The 18,601-nt window shown below is 52.1% G+C and overlaps 1 protein-coding gene across 1 annotated transcript; it reads left to right on the top strand.

Moving 5' to 3' along the window:
• Nucleotides 1-8,378: 8,378 nt before the first annotated feature.
• Nucleotides 8,379-13,238, top strand: Srxn1 (sulfiredoxin 1). The gene is made up of 2 exons (XM_055617983.1): nucleotides 8,379-8,673; nucleotides 11,061-13,238. Exons 1-2 carry the CDS (start codon nucleotides 8,410-8,412, stop codon nucleotides 11,262-11,264), a joined length of 468 nt encoding a protein of 155 aa, XP_055473958.1. The 5' UTR covers nucleotides 8,379-8,409; the 3' UTR covers nucleotides 11,265-13,238.
• The last annotated feature ends 5,363 nt before the right edge of the window (nucleotides 13,239-18,601 follow it).

The following is an 18,601-nucleotide window of genomic DNA, read 5'->3' on the forward strand; positions in this document are numbered from 1 at the left end:
GAGCTCAGCCCCTCCAAGGCCATTCTGACAGCAACAAGAGTCAGCAAGTAAGGGGCACCTGCCCACTTCTGCCACCCAGTTCCCTGGCAAGTGCATTCCACTGGTGAATTTAATTTACAGTCAGCCTCTTGTTGCCAGGAAGTCTGCGAGAAGTGATTTTAACTTCTCAGCCCTGCACTAGACCAAAGCCCTAAAAGGAAGGTGGAGATAGATACTGGTGCCCCCCCCCCAACACACACACAGTGGTCCAGCATCTGCCCCACCCTTTCCTCCTCATTCAGCAGCTTAGGGGATTAAAAGTAGTATCACACAGGAGGTGAAGTTCTGGCCAATGGGATTTAATGAGAAGGCGCTGGAAACTTGTGGGATATTTCACAGCCTCCTCCATCTTAAGGGAAATAACCAGTCCTGTTCCCCCTTGCACACGAGCAGAGAATCATGCATAGCCCTGAAGGGAACCAGCACTTGCATGAAGCCCACACCACAAGAGGCAAAACAGGGAAAGAAGATGCCTCTGTCCTTGAGGACAGGAAACTGATGAAAAGACCACTCTGAAACTTCATGGCTGGTACACTGCTTCAGCGGCTCTTTACCACAGGCTAAGGCCCCTGGCTGGCATATGGATATAGTCTGCTTGTCACCAGGTCCCCAGAGGCCTTCAGGACTGATGTCACTGGTTCTCTATCATCTGGCTGCCTAGCCAGCAATTTTGCTGGCACACCAAATGGCCAGCGAAGGAGTCCAGGTCCTGTTCCTGTAATCCCTTTCTCCTGTGGCTTCATTTCCATCCGCATGCAATGCAGGTGGCACCAGTTGATTGTTTGAATTCCCAGCTCCTCCCTAAACTGCAGGATTCCTCCACTTCATACCAAAGCACCGAGGCCAGCCCGAGTCTAAAGCCAGGGCTCAGTTTTCCTCCATGGTTTCCTGCCTCCGCAAGGCGGCTCCACACACCTAGCTCCAGACACAATGCTCGGGAGTTGCTTGGCTCCTGACTCCCCTCCCCTACTGCCCAGACCATCACCAGCTCCTGGGCTTTTTTCCTCCAGCCTATGGTAAACAGTAAGTTCTAGATCAGCCCAGGCTACAGAATAAGGTCACGGCAGTGTGCGCCCATAGCCCTAGTGCTGGTGTGTGTGGAGTAGGGAAGGCAGGTGGATCTCAGGGGCTCACTGCTTAGCCAGTCTAGCCAAAACGGCTGCAAATTCAGCTGCAGATCGTCTCAAAACAATAAGGTGGAGAAGACTAAAAGGAGATCCTTTTAAAAGGTTGGCCTCTGGCCTCCACACATGCACTCACGGGCGAACCTCAACTGCTCACGTACAGTTTTGGAGGTCTAGAAGTCCAAGGTTGAAGCTCCAGAGAATTCCAAATCTGGCGTGGCTCTGCTTCCTGCTACACAGATGGCCATGCTCTGCCTCAACCACATGGTACAGGGACAACAGAGCTTTCCAAGGACCTCATGTATGTACACACAATGTATGTGCACGCATGTGCAAGAGCAAGAAGGACAGAGCCCAGGCCTCAGATATACTTGTCTTACCAGTAAGCTCCACCCTCAGGCTCCAGGGGCTCTTTTATAAGGGCACTAATCTCCTTGCTGAGGGCTCTGTTCTCATGATCTAATCTCCTAAAAGTATCACCTCCTAGAAGCACTTATTTGGGATTAGGGTTCCAACATAAGAATATGAGAGGAACAAAAAAAAATGATCCCTCTGGGGACAGCGTTCTGCCTCTCAGTCCCCATCTTTTTCACTACCTGGGGCCCAGGCTGCTGTGAAGCACCTACTCATCCCGCCTCGGCCTCCTCTGTGCTGGGGTTACAGGCACATGCTACCACACCAGGCTGTCATAGTCTCACATGTGCTTTCTATCCCAACAGTATTAAGTTTCAGCTCCTTCCTATCCAAGCCTCATCTTCACATCCTCTAACCCAGATGCAGGCACAACTCCAGAAGTGATTCGTCTGAGGACGGCTCCTCCAGCTGCGAGCCTGTGAGATCCAGCGAGTCACATGCTTCCAAAATCCAGTGGTGGGCAAGACACGGGCTAGGTATCTCCATTAGGAGATTAGGAGACTCTAATCTCCTAGAGGAAGGGCAGTCCCTTGTGATACACGGGACAAGGCAAACTTGATGAGCCAGAAAACTTGAGAATATTCATTTTCAGGGCAATGAAGAGCCCTACGGGTCTACAGGCGTGGCCTTTCAGTTCCACCCAATGGACAGGGAGGTATTTGTTTCCACAGTCCACTTAGCAGGCCTTGTACCACCAGGGCTCTAGGGATGCGAGACCACTACAGACTAGGCACTATCCTCTGTTTTGATGTTTTGGTTTTGTTTGTTTTGAGACAGGGTTTCTCTGGGTAGCCTTGGCTGGCGTAGACTCACTTTCTAGACTAGACTGGCCTTGAACTCACAGAGATCTGCCTGCCTCTGCTTCTCTCTCTGCCTCTCTGCTTCTGAGTGCTGGGATTACAGGCATGCACCCTATGTATTCTCTGTTTCTGAACAATGAAGGCGTCCAGAATGATCCAGGAATTGTCTTCTAGATCATCCTTCCTTCATCTTGACGATGTACTCATGGTCCCAGCTGACCAGATTCAGAGTACTGTTCCCGGAAGTCAAAGCCTTCCATTCCTTCCTATCTCCCACCCCTCTGTCCAAGCCAGCTGGTGTCCAGCGGTGGTGGGTAAGTTCATGGTTGGAGAGTCAGGAACGGTAGTGCACACCAGCACTCAGGAGGCAGAGGCAGGTGGTTCTCTGTGAGTTTGAGGCCATGTAGTCTACATAGTGAGTTTCAGGACAGCCAGGCGTGCACAGAGAAACCCTGTCAATAACAACAACAACAATAATGTTCATGGTCTAAGCCCTGAATAAGCTCTATATCAAAGTGAGCCTGGCCTGCACCCTTGCTGTTGTCCCACACAACAGTTGTCCCGAACTGTTCTTTGCTTGCAGATGGATCAGATGGGAATTTCTTCCATTTGATTCTTTGGTTGGTTTCCTTTTGCTAAACACATCTCATTTCTTCCTGCTGGAATTTTATTGTGAAGAGTAAAAAAAACTAAGCCCCCCCAACCCTCTCAGCCCTTTACTTAGAAAGAGCCTCGCTGACTTTTAAGGTCCTCACTCCCAACAATAGAACCTCATTGAACCCATGTAGCCCAGCTCTTTGCCACTTTGTACCAAAGATAACCTTTTCACCACTGTCTAAAAACATGCTCCTTGGTTCTGAAGGACACCTCGCCAGCCTGGCCTTTTCACCTGAGAGCATCCAAAAGACTGAGACCAATCTGAATGTCTTCAGACCCCAGCACTCCTACCAGTGTGATGTCCAGGGCTCCTGAGGTCTCCCCTGATCCCCTGAGGACTCCTCTCCAGACTCTTCTCTCTGAGCCCTCATCAAATTACTTGTTGAAGTGTTATCTCCAAGCCCTTGCCTCTCCTGCTGCTAGATCCAAAGCTACTTCCATATTTCCAGATACTTTAGCATTGTCTCCCTTCTGACTACCAAAATGCTTGCTTACAAATGGGCTGAAAGCTTGTTTTTTTTTTTTTTGTTTTTGTTTTTGTTTTTTTTCTCAAAGTTTCAGAAGATGGGAAGGGCCAACACATTCTTGGTGTACAGCGAGGGCCTACTTACTGGTTTATAGACAGCTGGTTTTTCTGTCTCCTCCCACATCGGAAGGAGTGAGGGAACACCCCAAAGTCTCTCTTATGGCGTGTTTCATCCAACTTCTCAGCCCTCCACCCTCATGACCCATTCACTCACCTCCCAAAGGCTTGTCTCCTGATGATACCATTGTATGAAGGGCCAGGATTTGTCAGCATTTATAAGTTATTTTGTTGTTGTTGTTGGTTGGTTGGTTGGTTGGTTTTGTTTTGTTTTTTGAGACAGTTTCTTATGTAGCCCAGGCTAGCCTCAAACTCTATATGCATTCAAGGCTGGCCTTGAAATCCAAACCATCCCGCTTCTACCAATCAAGTGCTGAGATTTCATCACAGCCAGGAAGGGCCATCAGAGCCACCTGGAGGCGGGGTGATGCCAAGGCATCCTGTTCCTAGTCTTCTCACGAAATCCGAAGTTTACAGCAGTGCCATGGACAGTGTGCTTGGCTGGCTGCCAAGCAGATGCAGGAGATCCCAGGATTCGAAGGCCACTGCTAGGCGACACCCACCAGCACCATTCTTTCCCAAGAATCGGTGAGTTATTCTGTCAGCCCTGTGTTCTCCCACTAGATCGAAAGCTCCATCAAGTGGGCCTGACAGAGTCTTTTTGCACATCATTAAACCCTTTGGGTCTAGCACAATGCCCAGACAATAGCAAATAGCAACCAGTACTTGTTTTTGGATGAACTCCACACATTTAAGTCATTCATGGTTAATGACAATGGTTCCTGCTTTTAAAAGTAGACGATTTTTTTTTTTGCAGATGTAGGCATCTGAGTAGAAGAACCTTGCAAATGTTCCCTCTCTCTCTCTCTATACCATGAGATTTGCGACTTAGAAGCTATGGCTCAGATTACCAGCTACTTATTAACGTCTATTCACTCCTAGCTTAGTAAGAGAACTCCCGCTGAAGCTCAGCAGACTGCCATTATGACTCGGGACATACCCCAGCTGCCTAGAAGTCAGGGTGACCAACTTGTGGACACCTAAGGGAAGGCATTACATGGAACTTCTGCAACAGAAGAGATTGTCATATCCTTACTTGTCACAGTGCCCACCGCCTTCCGGGCTAACCTGAAATGGCACTTCAGCAGCAACACTAAACCAAGAGGTGACCTAGGGAATTAACAGCTTTGCTTTAAAACAATGAAGCGGAGCTAGGCACAGCAACACACACCAATCATCCCAACAGAGATCGGAGAATCATACAAGTTCTAGGTCAGTCTGGCTATAGAGCAAGTTCTAGGTCACAGAGGTTATATAGTTAGACCCTGTTTAAAAATAAACAATAAAATAAAATGGCAGGGCAGAAAGATAGGCCTGTGTCCACTTAGTGGCCAGAGAGCAGCCATTCCAGCTCTGGACTTCCTAATTCCAGGCCATAACAAATCCTCCTGTCTGCTTCCTTCTCTTTCCTTCTCTTCTTCTATGAGAGAAGACACTGGCCTCTGTGATTAGGTCTCTTTGATAAGAAGCCAAACACCATTGCTGTTAATCCCTCCTCTGAGTGAGGAAGAGAGGTTCAGCCTCTCCCACGGTCAAGGGGTGGCCACGTACCCCTAGGTTCATTATGCTAATTCACGTGGCTTTCTGCCACTTGCAAACAAGAATCCAGACTGAGCCTGGGATGGCAGTGCATAGCTGTAATCCCTCTACTCAGGAGGCTGAGGCAGGAGGTTCTCAATAAAGAGACTTCCTAGTGAAACCCTGTTTTGAGACCCAAATAGGGAGTCTGCCCATGCTAAGACATGGCTACAAGGAGATCAGGATGGACATGCAGACAAAGTATTAATGGAAACAGCCAATATTTACTGAGCCCTTACAGGGTGTTAGACAATGTCTGGCAACATTACTGAGCATGTCTCTTTTGGGTTGTTAGCCTAGCCTTTAATGGCTGAGCCATCTCTCCAGCCCGACCACATCTTTTTATCTCCCCAGTAATCCCACAGGTTGACACTACTAGGTCCATTTTACAGATTAGGAAACTGAGGCACAAATGGTGGCTGTCCCCAGACCACACATCTCATATTTTAAGCCAGGTGGGGTATATAACCTTTATGACAATGCCAAGGTCCTCTTAGCTGAAGTTCTAATTTCCCACTGGCAAAGGCTGAGGCTCCAGGCCCCTTGTCTATGTGGGGTCCAGTGGCAGAGTGAGGAGCAGGAAGAATGTGTCAGGGTGTGTCTGTGAAGCTCCCACCACAGCAACAGGCCAGTTACCACTGGTCTTTGAGAACAGTACAGGAAGGTCCAAGTGATCTGCAACATCGCCAACCTGGTGCTGTGCTGGTGGAAGACTGGCATGTTCTGTTCCCATGGTAAACACAACACCACTGGTATGTGCCATGTGTGGGCGGACATCGCCGTGGGAGCTCAGGGCCCCTGGGTTCAGAGCTGCTGGTGCTGGGTGAGTCAGCTGCTGCAGAACTTTCTGGCACAACTACAGCTACAATCAAAGGAGCACTAAAGGGACAGGGTGCCAACACCCAATCCGCTAGCGCATCTTTCTCTTGTCAACAGCCATCCCTCACCCACAAGGCTCACATTCAGCCAGCATCCACCCACCTATTTAGCCCACACACAGGTGACTCAGACGGCTGTACCCCAGGAGGGCGGCTGACTGTCCCCTCTTAATTCATCCCAGCCATCCCCACTGGTGACAGACTCCTTGCTTACACAGCTCAGTACATGGCATATCCCTGGAGAATGCCAGTCAGTCCTGGGAGACTCAAGCTAGCCCGATTAGACTGACCAGAGGAAGCACGGAAAGCACTCACTGTCACCACTGCTGCCGGAAAGCCTCTTTCTCTCTTTTAGAAGTGAACAAAGGTGGAGTCCCAGTTTGCACTGGCAGCTAGCTTGAGGTTGTGAAGAGCAGACAAGTGCAAAGCTGCCTCTGCACCTCAAAGAAATGCTCTGCAGGCACCAGAGGATGAGGTGCCCTTCTAGGTGAAATAAAACAGGAACCAAGAGGGTGGTGGGACCCAGATGGGGCAAGCAACACGGAGGACCCTGTCGCCCATGCTGGAGAGATGGCCAAGCAGGTGGGGGAGGGTCTTCAGAATGACCCCATAATCCTTTCAGCTCCCAAACACTCAGAGAAAGCCACCCGCATGCCCGAATGCTCCATTAATAGGATTCTCTGCCTTCATCACCATCCATCAGCTGAGGAGGGAGCAGAAGGAATCAGGAAGCTACAGCCTCTAGGGCAAACCACTGGCGACATAAAAAACACACAGCTCTCATCCCAACAGAGATGAGAGTTTATTCTGGAGGGAGCATTTAGCTCACCCCAAATTCCATGTTCCAACACAGTAACAGTTTTATGAAGTGTTAGCAGTAACAGAACAAAGAAAGTAGATAAAGCAACACACTTAAAATACAGTCATTGAAGGTCTGGAGAGATGGCTCAACAATTAAGAGCACCGGCTGCTCTTCCAGAGGACCCAGGTTCAATTCCTAGCATCCACAACAGGCTCACACCCCCCCCCACCCGTAACTCCAGTCCCTAGGGATCTTACCCACCTATAGCCATCCTTGCCCAGGTAAGAGCAGGGGCCAAGGTCTCTGTCCCCAAAGGGATGAAGGATGGCTACTCAGAGTCCTCAGCGGGGACATGCCTTGGTACCCGAGTTTACCCTCTCTCTGATGCCCCTAATTGGAGTCTCCTTTCCCTAGCACCTTACAGGAATCACCTCCTTCTACAGCCCTATCTTCTAACAGAGGTTACAACAGGTCCCAGCCCTCAAGCGCTTTTAGAACCCTTTTCCTGCGGCCTGGGAAAGTTTGTATCAGATTCCAGAATAGAATGGTACAGAGACCATGCTGTCCAGCATCTAGGCTGACTTGGAAGCCGCCCAGCCTCTCTAGGGACACTCATTGCTGGAAACCACGTGCCTGCTAGGAGGAAGCACAAGTCACAGGAGAGGGGCTATACAGCTGTTGGTGCTGACACCCACCATGACTCTTGCCAGATTCTTGCTGTGTAGTCAGGTGATTTGACTTTCGGGATTTTTTTTTTTACTTTGGATTTTTGTTTTTTCTTTCCCTCTAGTGGGCCTACTTTGAGGAGGTCCTTCAGTAACCGCACCTACTTCTACTTCCTGGTTATACTTTGAGGATTTTCGACACATAGAACTTCAGGGCAAAATCATAGAATCAGCTTAACTCCGGCAGGCGCTGTGGCTAGTTACTGTCGTTTAGCCCAGGGTAGCCCGCGGTGGAATCCAGAGCGTTCCACGGGGCAGTGTTGCTCGGATTTGGACATCGGCTCACCCACTCCGTTAGCTCCATATTTTGTGGGTGGCTGGGTGGGGGTGACAGACCTTTACTGCGCCAGTTTCCTTCTCCGGCTAGCAGGGTCTCTCTGAAGTGTGAGTAGGTCACCACACCTGCTTTACCGTGTCGGGGGTCACTGTTCCCAGCTCCCACTGAGAGCTGACTCATCCTCGCTGGGCGAGTCTGACCGCCAGCGTCCTCGCCACTTAGGGCCTGAGTCACCACGCTGTGCGTCACCGGCGCCTCTGCTCCGCGACCTGCAAACTCACCCTGAGTCAGCGGCCGGGCGCGCCCACCGACCGCATCCGGGGGTGGGGCGCCGCAGCGGGCAGCGAGCAGTTAGATGGGCGTGGACCACGGGACTTCGATCGGGCGGCGCGGGGGCCGGTATGATCACTTCGCGAGCCGAGCCACTCGGCGGGACGGGAGCAGCGCCGTCGCACCCCCCCGCGGCCGCGCGATGGTACAGCCCGGCCGGGTAAAGCGACTGGGCGGCGCTGGCAGCCAAGGAAGCGCTATGGGGCTGCGCGCGGGTGGAGCGCTCCGGGGAATGAGCGCCAGGCCCGGGGCGCCGGAGGGACGGGGACCCGGGGGCGCGCAGGGAGGCAGCATCCACTCTGGCTGCATCGCTGCGGTACACAACGTGCCAATCAGCGTGCTCATCCGGCCGCTGCCTTCCGTGCTGGACCCGGCCAAGGTGCAGAGCCTCGTGGACACGATCCTGGTGAGCCCGCGTGAGGGAGAAAGAGAGGGCGCGCGGGTCGGCGGGTCGGGGGGTCCTTGATCTGCGGAGAGCTCAGCTTGGCCTGTGTGACCTTGACGGACCGGCCGAGTCTCCCTGGGCCTCGGGTTTCTCACTTGGACTTGGCCATAAAATAATGATCCGTGACGCACGTACTCAAAAGTGCTGCGGTCGCCCTGAGCTGATTTTATCTTCTCGGATCAACTCTGTGAAGTAGCTTCTGTACCTTCGGTACAGAGAACGAACTGGGGCACAGGCAGTTTGGGTTTTCTAGTTCAACTGCACAGGCAGTTGGTTTTCTAATTGAAAACTGGGTTTTCAATTGTTTTGTTTTAAAACAATTTGCCCCTAGGTCAAGCGCTGACCAGATGGTACAGTAAGACTTTACACCTAGGCAAACTGGGCATCCTGGCCGTGACAATCATGGCAATGACCTGGGTGTGCCTGTGGGAAGGATCTTGTCCATACAGGAAGTGGGAGAAGACAAAGATCGGCGTATCACAGAAGGAGGGTCCCCTCAGGAACCAAGGGTTGGAGGACATTTGTGTTAGGTTAGGCCTGCAGGGCTTCCCATCCCTTCTTGCGGATTCTTGAGCAGTGGACCCCGAGGCCCCGTAAGTCCCCGGGATCTTTTAGTCCTAAAATTTGCACCCTTGGCTTCCTGTGCACAAAAGCAGGGCCTTTGCCCCTTGTGTGGTTGCCCTGGAGATGACTGAGATCCTGGGATGCACTGTGAGTACCACTCAGCCTGTGCATGGAGTTACCCGACTCCAGGAAGCGCTTCCATCTGTGCGCGTGGTGCTAGGAATAGCTTTGGCACATTGAGCAGGAGGCACCACCATCGCACTGCAGCTCTAGCTTCTCATCGCTTTGTTGCTTCTGACTCCTTAGTCTGTCTTGGCATCAGTGTCTGCCCTGCTCACCCTATGTGGGTCAGGCAGTCTGTGTGACCTCACAGCCACCTGGGTGCCCCCTAGCACAGCTGGAATCCTGGTGGGCTTTAAAGACCAGTTTGGACACCTCTCTCCCATGCTGGAGCCACAGGCTCTGAAGACAAGGACCCGTCTGCCTCGGCCACCCGCATATGTTGCCACATACAGGATTGCCTAAAACAAGACCCAAGTCCAAAGTTGTGTTTTGTTGCTGTTTTTAAGGCAGGGTGAGTCTCCTTATAGCCTAGGCTGGCTTGGAACGCATCCTCCTGTTTGTCTCCCAAGTGCTGCCATTACAGGTGCACTCCACCAGGCCCAGGTCGAAGACTATCTTATTGAGCTAAAGTAAGAAACCATCAGGGCCATTTTCTTAAGGCCCTGAGAAGTCTTAGCTACTTTTCCTTTTGCTGTTACAAAACACCCTGACAAATGTGACTTATGGGTGAAAAGCGTTTCTTTGGGCTGACAGTGCATCTTGTCAGGGGGAGTCCTGGTGGCTGAAACTCCAGTCAGACTGATGAAAGCCCACTCGTACACAGCTTGCTTCCTTCTCTTTATACAGTTCAGGATCCTAGCCTAAGGACTGATGCCACCCACAGTGGGCGGATCTTCCCATCTCAGTTAACCTAACCAAGACAATCCCCCACAGGCGTTCGCAGAAAGGCCCACCTCCAAGCCACTCAGGATTTCATCGAGTTGACAATTGAACCCCTTAGCTGAGGGCCCCTCCCTCATCTTCAAGGCAGCAGGAACTGGTAGAGGCCTTCTCATTTCAGGTCAACACAAGGCCTGCCATGTGCAGCTGTCTAGGGCTCGGTGACCTCAACCACTGATGTGCTGGTTGGACGTAAGAGAGCGTCTTCACAGCACAGGTCTGTCGCTGCTCTGCAGAGGACCTGGGTCCAGGCCTTTGGGCTCTTAATCTAAACTAGTCCGTATCTGTAACTTCCCAAGTGGTTCTGTGCTCCTTGTCACTTCAGAGAGAGAGAGACACGTGGTCCTCCTTTCTGGCTTGTCACCCATGAGACTGTCTTCAGAGCGCTTGTCACTCCATTATTCCTGTCTTCCTTCAGTCTGTTTCTGGGACCCACACCCCGTCAGAGTGAGACTGTTCTTGCCTCCTGGCTGTGCTGTGTTCCCCCACGCGTGGCCAAGTGGGCACAGAGTGTATCATTCACATGGATATGGATAAATGCTCCACACGTGGTTTTGGGGGAAGCCCTCACTGCCATTTACAGCATCTACCATTCCTCTGCCGGAAGGTCTCTTGGGGCTGATTTTCAAGCTGCCGGGGTACCACCCACCAGCTTGCAGAACCCTCAGGTGGCTGAGAGCCAGCATGAGCCCTCTGTAGGCGCTCCCCTTGCCTTAACAAAACATTTCACCAGTTCCCAAGCACAGTGGCATGCTTACTCACCCCGTGACCCTTCTCTCTAGGAGGACCCTGACAGCGTGCCCCCCATCGACGTCCTCTGGATCAAAGGGGCCCAGGGTGGCGACTACTACTACTCTTTCGGGGGCTGCCACCGCTATGCAGCCTACCAGCAGCTGCAGAGAGAGACCATCCCTGCCAAGCTCGTGCGGTCCACCATTTCAGACCTGAGGATGTACCTGGGCGCGTCCACGCCAGACTTGCAGTAGCAACCTCCTCATCACCCCAGCCCCGCTTCCCCGAGCTCAGAAGACAGGGGCGGCCCCCAGAGGGTGGGAGCTGCAGCAGGGATGTGTTCCCTTTATACCTAAGGGGAGCTGTCTGCCTCTCGGTGCCTCTGCACTAGCCCCCAGGACCAGGAGTAAGGGGGCCCCGTTCTCCTGTGCGTGAAAAGATATCTTACATGGCCGTGACGCTGAAAGAGAACCAAGAGGAGGAAGTGGGAAAGGAGATGGACATGGAGACATGGACTCCCTCTGTTGTTACCTTTGATAACTCATCACTACATGAACTAGGTACTAGGAAGTAAAGGAAAACCCAGGTCACTGTGGCTTAAGGGGGAGAGGCTGGTTTTCCCCATAGCCTGAATCCTGGCTTGTGTCAAGCTATCTGTTGACAGGTATTGTGTCAAGAGCTCAGTGAAGGTAGGGCTTCCTCAGTAATCCTTTGGCCTTGCCCTCATTGCTCCTTACTTCCTAGCCACAAGATGCTTGCTGTATTTCTAGGAATCATGTCTATGCTCAAGAAAGAAACCCACTGGACCAACTTTTATCAGAAAGGAAAACCTCGTTTAGAGGTTCAGGGTCCTGGTCTCTGCATATTTGTGCAGTGTCCTTGGTCTGAGCTAGCCATCATCGCCGCCCACAGTTACAGATGTTAGGGAGTGCTGTCACGCTGAGCATGGCTGCCTTGTTGGCCCCCTGGAACTGGCGCTGTGCCTCCTGCAATAAAACTGGGATCCCCTTAGCAGGAAAGGAAGAAGTGTGTCTCAGTTAGCCTTTGCTGCGAAACAAGCCATCCCCAAACTTAACTGCTGAAAAAGTACTCGTTTTCCCGTGATTCTGTGGGTTAGCATTTGGGGCTAGGCTCCCCTGGGCAGCTCTGCTGGGATGGCTGGTCTTATTCATGAGCCCACAGTGAAGGGTCACTTCAGCTGGGACTGCTTGGGCTGGGACCACCTCAGTCCATGTTGTGGCAGTTGGGTTGGCTTGGTTATTCTTGTTGCCCCTCTATCAGGTCAGCACGGGCTTATTCTGAAGATGCCTCAGGGTTCCGAGAGTGAGAGCAGCGGAGACAAGGCAGGGGCTGGAGAGGTGGCTCAGCTGTTAAGAGCACCCACATGGTGATTCACAACTGTAATGCCAGTCCCAGATGACCTGGTGGCCTCTTCCAGCCTCTGTGGGCACAGGCATACACAAGTATGCCAAGCACTCAATGACATTTTTTTTTTTTTTAAGTGACAAGATTTCTCCAACCGTGGCGCAAGGACAGTGTCACTGATGCTCAGTTCATCCCTCAGATTTAAGGGGTGCGAATGGACCCAGCTCTTGATGGGACTGTAAAGAACACAGGGCCATTGTTTGTCACAGATGAATCTTGGTGGGCAAGTGACAATTTCTCACTCTCACACGTAAGCACTCCTCATGCAAAGGGCCTTGCCAAGTCTTAGCCTTAAGTGACAGTTCTCAAGACCTACAAGTGGTGGCATGGTGTCTCCAAAAGCTGGGTACCCCAGCCCCAAGGGTGACTCCCCAGCAGAATGGGATGTGCAGTGGGGCGCTCCAGGGGGGCTTCTGGGAACAGAGCCTTGAAAGGCTGAGGAGAGGCACAGAAAGCAGCCGAGTGAGCTGGCACTTGCTACACTGCCCAGAGGCCTTAGTCGCTTGTCATTTTTGAACCTCGGTTTTCCCATCTTAACAGTGAGGACAACGGCTTTCCCACCCACTGAGTGTCCCAGAAAGTGAAATTGAAAGGGATAAAATGCAACACGGTGCTTGGACCAAAAAGAGACAGGGAGAGCGAGAGCATTAGCAACGTGGGCTCATATGGTCAGGGATTTAGTTCCAGTTTGGGCAGCCGTACAGCTGGATGGGCTGGATGAAGAATGGAACTTGTTAGTCTCTGCAACTTTCTGTAAATCTAAAGTCATTCCAAAATAAAATTTTATTTAATTAAAAAAAAAACAGACACAATGCAATGGCTTTAGCCCAACAGTTTGGGTTTGATGGACCGTGCCCTTGGAACTTCAGGTCTGGGACCCAGGAATGGGCATTTCTGGAAACAGCTGGGACCCCAGGTACAAATATTTCTAGAAGGTTCTCAGGTGCATTTGCTGTCCAGGGAACACAGCCAGGACTCCGGTCAGATGACACAGCTTTTTTGTACTGGGCCCTTGGACTGTGTCCAGGATACTTGAGCTCTGGACCAGCTTGGGCAGGTATCTCCCTTCCCTGGAAGGAGAGTGGCATGGTTCTCCAAGCTCTGCAGCCCTAACTTTGTGACCAGGGTCAGGAGAGCAGAGGATGTTCTTGCCAGGTCTGTCTTGGAGTGTTGCTGTCTGTAGTGAAGAAACCCCTGTGTCCCTGTGGGGAGAGGTATCTACAGGCCACGCACCCCACCTGAAGGATGTCTCCATTTGGAGAAAACCAACCAACAGGTCTCAAAAGGAGCAGAGGACGGGGTGGAGGTCATTTAAGAATGGCAGCTGGCCCAGACCTGTAATCCCAGCACTGGAGAGGCTGAGACCAGATGACAAGTTCAGCATCAAGACACTTGTGGGGCGCACGCCTTTAATCCCAGCACTCGGAAGGCAGAGGCAGGCGGATCTCTCTGAGTTCGAGGCCAGCCTGGTCTACAGAGAGTTCCAGGGCTGCACAGAGAAACCCTATCTCAAAACAAACAAACAAACAAACAAACAAACAAACATCTTCATGGGAAGCATAGCAAGTTCCAGACCACCCTGGAAAACTTAGTAAAATCCTCTCCCCACATAAAAATACAAAAGGTCAGGAGCTTGGCAGGACAGTATTTGGCTGGCATACCGGATTGGATTCAATCTTCAGAAAGGGAAGGGCGGGCAGGGAGAAAGGGGCGTGATCAATTGGGACTAAGCTGCAGTTTCCTCTTCCACCAGCAAGTGGCGCTGTTTTCCTGTCCCTAGCGCAGAACTGCGGTTTGGGGATTGCGCCGGGCTGGAGGGCTTGGTTCAGGGAGAGGGATTGTGGTGAACTGAATTGAAGCGTGGGTTCCGGCCTGAGGAGGCTCAGGCTCACCCTCGGCTATACTTGTACCTTAGGGGTGCTGGGTTCCTCTACACGAGGCATCTTCAAGAAGCTTTCTGGGTTCTCATGATACCATGTGTCCCTTCTGCTGCCCTCAAGAAAAGGCACTGTGTAGGGGTCTCCGGGGTTCTATGAGGGGTCCCCAAGGCTCCGCGAGGCCCAGGACCAACCCCTCCACGGTAGATTTAGGTTTTATTTTCTCAGCTTTATTAAGACGGTCTAATCTTAATTAGTTACGATTAACTAATTAGTTGATGGTTGCCTGCCTGTAATCCCAGCACCTCGGAGGCTGAGGTAGGAGTATTGCAAGTTTAAGGTAAGCTTAGGCTACGTTGTGAGGCTGTCCTCCCAAACCCTAAAAGATATTAAAAGCTTAAATAATTGTTTCCGGTTAAAACTTCAGTTGAAGTCCATCATGGTTCCTAGACCTGGCTGCCCCTTTAGCCATTTAGGGCAATGAGTTTTGGAACCTGCTCTTCTGGAAGTCTGCCTGTCTGCAGCATTGCGTGTGTGTGTGTGTGTGTGTGTGTGTGTGTGTTGCCTACATGCATGCCTGTTCATCAGTCGTGTGCCTGGAGCCCACAGGGGCCTGAAGAGGGCACCACTCCTCCAGAGCCGGATGCAAATAGTTATGGGCCCCTGTGAAGGGACTGGGACTTGAACCCTGGTCCTCTGAAAGAGCCGCCAGTGCACTGAGCCATCTCTCTAGCACCCTTTTTAAAACGCTGTTTTCGGGTTGATTTCTCTCAGCACTGGCCACTGCCTCCACTGGCAGCTACACTCTTTTCCAGCTCTCTCAGGCTGGTGCCTGCTCCACGGCCAGTTTCTGAATGGCCTCCCCACCTGCTGTTCCCTTTCTGATTTGTTTTCCTCCTCACGCTCTGTGGCTGTCTTCTCTCTCTGCGGATGTCTGCCTTGCCCACTGAGATGTGAGTCTTGGCAGCTCTTCTTCCCCACTTATCACCCTGAGCCCAGCACAGACAGCAGTTGAGCAAATACAGTCCTTGTGAGGGAGACCATTCTTTTTCGATGCTGCCTGGTGTTCCAGGGGATGACCGCATATCAGTCATTCTCCTCTTAGCGGACACTTGGGGGTCCACTGGCTGCTTGATCAAGGTCTGATCTCCACATCCCATGTTGCTATCAGCTAGACACCTAGACGCGGAACAGCTTAACAACACAGTCTCCTGTCCGGTTTCTCCTTATCAGTGACCTCTCTAGATGGGCTGTTCCAAATGCTGCCCAGGCAGAGCTTGGGGACTTTTTTTTTTTTTTTTTTTTAAATTTATTATTTATACACTATTCTGTCTGCGTGTGTGCCTGCATTCCAGAAGAGGGCACCAAATCTCATTATAGATGGTTGTGAACCACCATGTGGTTGCTGGGAATTGAACTCAGGACCTCTGGAAGAGCAGCCAGTGCTTGTAATGTCTGAGCCATGTCTCCAGCCCGCTTGGGGACTCTTCTTCCAATCTACAGCCCTTCCTTTGGATCATGATCATGGTTAAGAATAAAAGAAAGCCCTAAGCCCCTTCCCCTAGCTCGGCAGCTCACAACCACCTGTAATGTCCTCTTCTGGCCTCTGTGGCCACCTCCGAGGGCACATACTCACACACAAGCATGCATATAATTAAAAATACAATTTTTAAGAAAGAAAAACACATTTGGGGCACTTTCTGTGGCCCCCTAAGCTCGACAGATGGCTTTTGGGGCTTTGTACCCGGCACTAAGAGCATCTCTTACAGAGAGGAACAGGCCTGTGCAGATGTGGGGTGAGGAGCTCTGGCTGCAGACCGCTCACTCGGTGAGGATTCTCGAAGCCCCACCAGCCTGCAGCTAGAATAGCCTCTCTGGGTGGTCCCTGAACTGCTTGCTACCCTGGACCTCAGGGCACTAGGCTTCCAATGGGCCGGGACGCAGGTGCCAGTGCTGGAGACAGCAGGCCAGGTCTGGAGTCTGGGCCAGAGGCGACCCTGGGAGAGCCTTGACTGGCCTGGCCTGGCCTGGAAGAGGCCTGAAAGACCTCAGAACTTCATGGTGGGTTTACGGACCACACCTGGTCGCTGAGTCCCCTTTCCCTGTGCAGAAAGGAAGCTGCCTGCTTCCCCACCCCCACAGCCCTGGAGGTGGACAGGGTACACATGATCTTCCCTGTTGCACAGGTAGGAAACCGTGGCTCAAAATGAGCAGCCACCTGCCTGGGTGCTCCAACTCTCTCCGCCTCCTAAGGCGGCGGGGGCGGGGGGCTTGGAGGCTCCTGCCCTGGGGCCCCATCCTGAGCCTGACCCCCGGCTTTGCCTGACAGATGACCTCAGCTGCTGCCAATCCATTGGTTCCAGCTCCGGGGGGAAGGAAGAACAAAGCGCGCTTTGTGGCCGGCTGTCCCCTCGCCCGGCGCGGCTGCCTCCGGGACCCCCTCCGGAACTCCCGGCGACGCCCTCCGGCCGACAGCCGTGTAATGTCTTCCAGGCGCAGGCTCTGCACGCAGCCGCTGGGCCGCCTCCCTGTCCCCGAGCCGCCTCTGCGCTGAGGGCTGGCCCCCCGGTTCAGGGCAGGTGTAGCCACCTGACAGCCCCAAAGCACCACCTTAGGGTTAGCGCTTTTGGGTGGGAAACACTGAAGCGGTCGACGGAGTCCTTACTGCCGCTGTTTTGTTTTGCGGCTTGTCACATTAGACCGACAGTCCTGGGTTCCAGTGTCTGTTTCACTGACCAGCTAACCAGCTCTTTGAGAGCGCCGTCCCTCAGAGCAGTAAGGACACTGACTGTGCTAAGGTTGTCTTCCACCTTGAAGTGTCAGGATCACCTTGGCAGAAGTAGTGTTCACCCTCATTTAAAAAAGGAGAAACCCCAATTCCCAGCTACCCTGGTCATGAATGAACCTCTCCAAGTCTCAGTTTCCTACTCTCCCCACACAGCTGTCTTACCACTGTCCAGAGGAGCACACAGCTGGAAGCAGGTGCCTGAATGGGTCTATTCAGAAACCCAGACATTTTTAGGACTCTTAATGGAGGCTGCAGCAGCCCCTGGGCTTACAGAAAATCCAGAGGTTCTGCCCTGACCTAAAGACCTCTCTCTCTTAAGTAGCAAGTGCACAGTTGCTTTTTATTGTTGTTGTTTTGTTTTGTTTTGTTTTGTTTGTGCCTCTAAGTCATGCAAAGACACGGCCTGCCTGAGGCCACTGAGAGGAAAGGGGAGAAAGGCCAAGGCTTAACCCGGAGGAAGCGCCATCTTGACCGCCCAGGTGATGTGAGCAGACAAAGGGGTAGGACATTCTTGAAGGTGGAGCCGGGGTCTTCTTGAGGCTGGGACTATGGCATGAGCCTCACTCAGCAGCTAGTGCCCTGAGAGACTCAGTGAAGCACAGACACAGAGTGGAACCCACTTCCTGGGAGCCCAAAGAGTGGGGAAGGAGAGAAATACAGTTCTAAAAAACCCAAGAGAAAACGGTGTCCATGCCTGTAATCAGGGCTGAGTAGGCTGAGGCAGGGTGATTAGGAGGTCAGCATAGGCTACACAGAAACACCCTGTCTAAAAAGAATCCCAACCAACCAACTCCCCCCCCAAAAAAAAAGCATCGATGCCACCTTTATGGGAATTTGGAGGACTTGCTGGTGCCGTTGGGGGTCGCTGATCTTGAGTTTCTGAATTTGCTTTGTCTTACATAAAAGGAACTGGGAAATAAAAGAGAGCAAGAGGAATGGCTGAGCTCTCTCCTGGGGTGGGTGTGGGTACTGAGCGGCCCACTGTGCTGCTTTCTTAGCGCTGCTGGCTATCTCACCTGGGGGACTCTTTCCTGCAGGACAGCAGGGTTGCAAAGGGATCCTCTGCCCCTGGCTTCGGTGCCCTCTCCTGTTTTTCACACACTGTTTCCTGGGTTTGTTCTCCAAATGCAGCTCTTACGCTCCTTACAACAACACCTCGAGCCAGGTGCCTCAACCTTGCAGGTGAAACCCAACACTCACCCAGGTGAGGTGCAGTAATCTATACTGGACGACACCCCAGAAGCTGATCTGATCCAGCCACGGGCTGCTGTCTCTTGAAGGTCTGTTGCTCTAGGAAATGCCCAGCACCTGGAAGAAGAGGCGCCTTAAGCTTAATTCAGTATGTGTGCACGGAGTTCCCACAAAAATTTCAGTTTGTGTGGCCTCCCGCCTGAAAGTGTTTGAAGGTCACATTTAGAAAACCACTCCAGGCTCCTCACAAACAACCCTCTAAATGCTCACTCCATTCCAGACAAGCAGCCTCATAGGCTTCCAGACCTCA

The sequence above is a fragment of the Psammomys obesus genome, unplaced genomic scaffold (assembly GCF_907164565.1).
Source record: "Psammomys obesus unplaced genomic scaffold, mPsaObe1.curated_primary_1811, whole genome shotgun sequence".
In the NCBI taxonomy this organism is placed as follows: domain Eukaryota; kingdom Metazoa; phylum Chordata; class Mammalia; order Rodentia; family Muridae; genus Psammomys; species Psammomys obesus.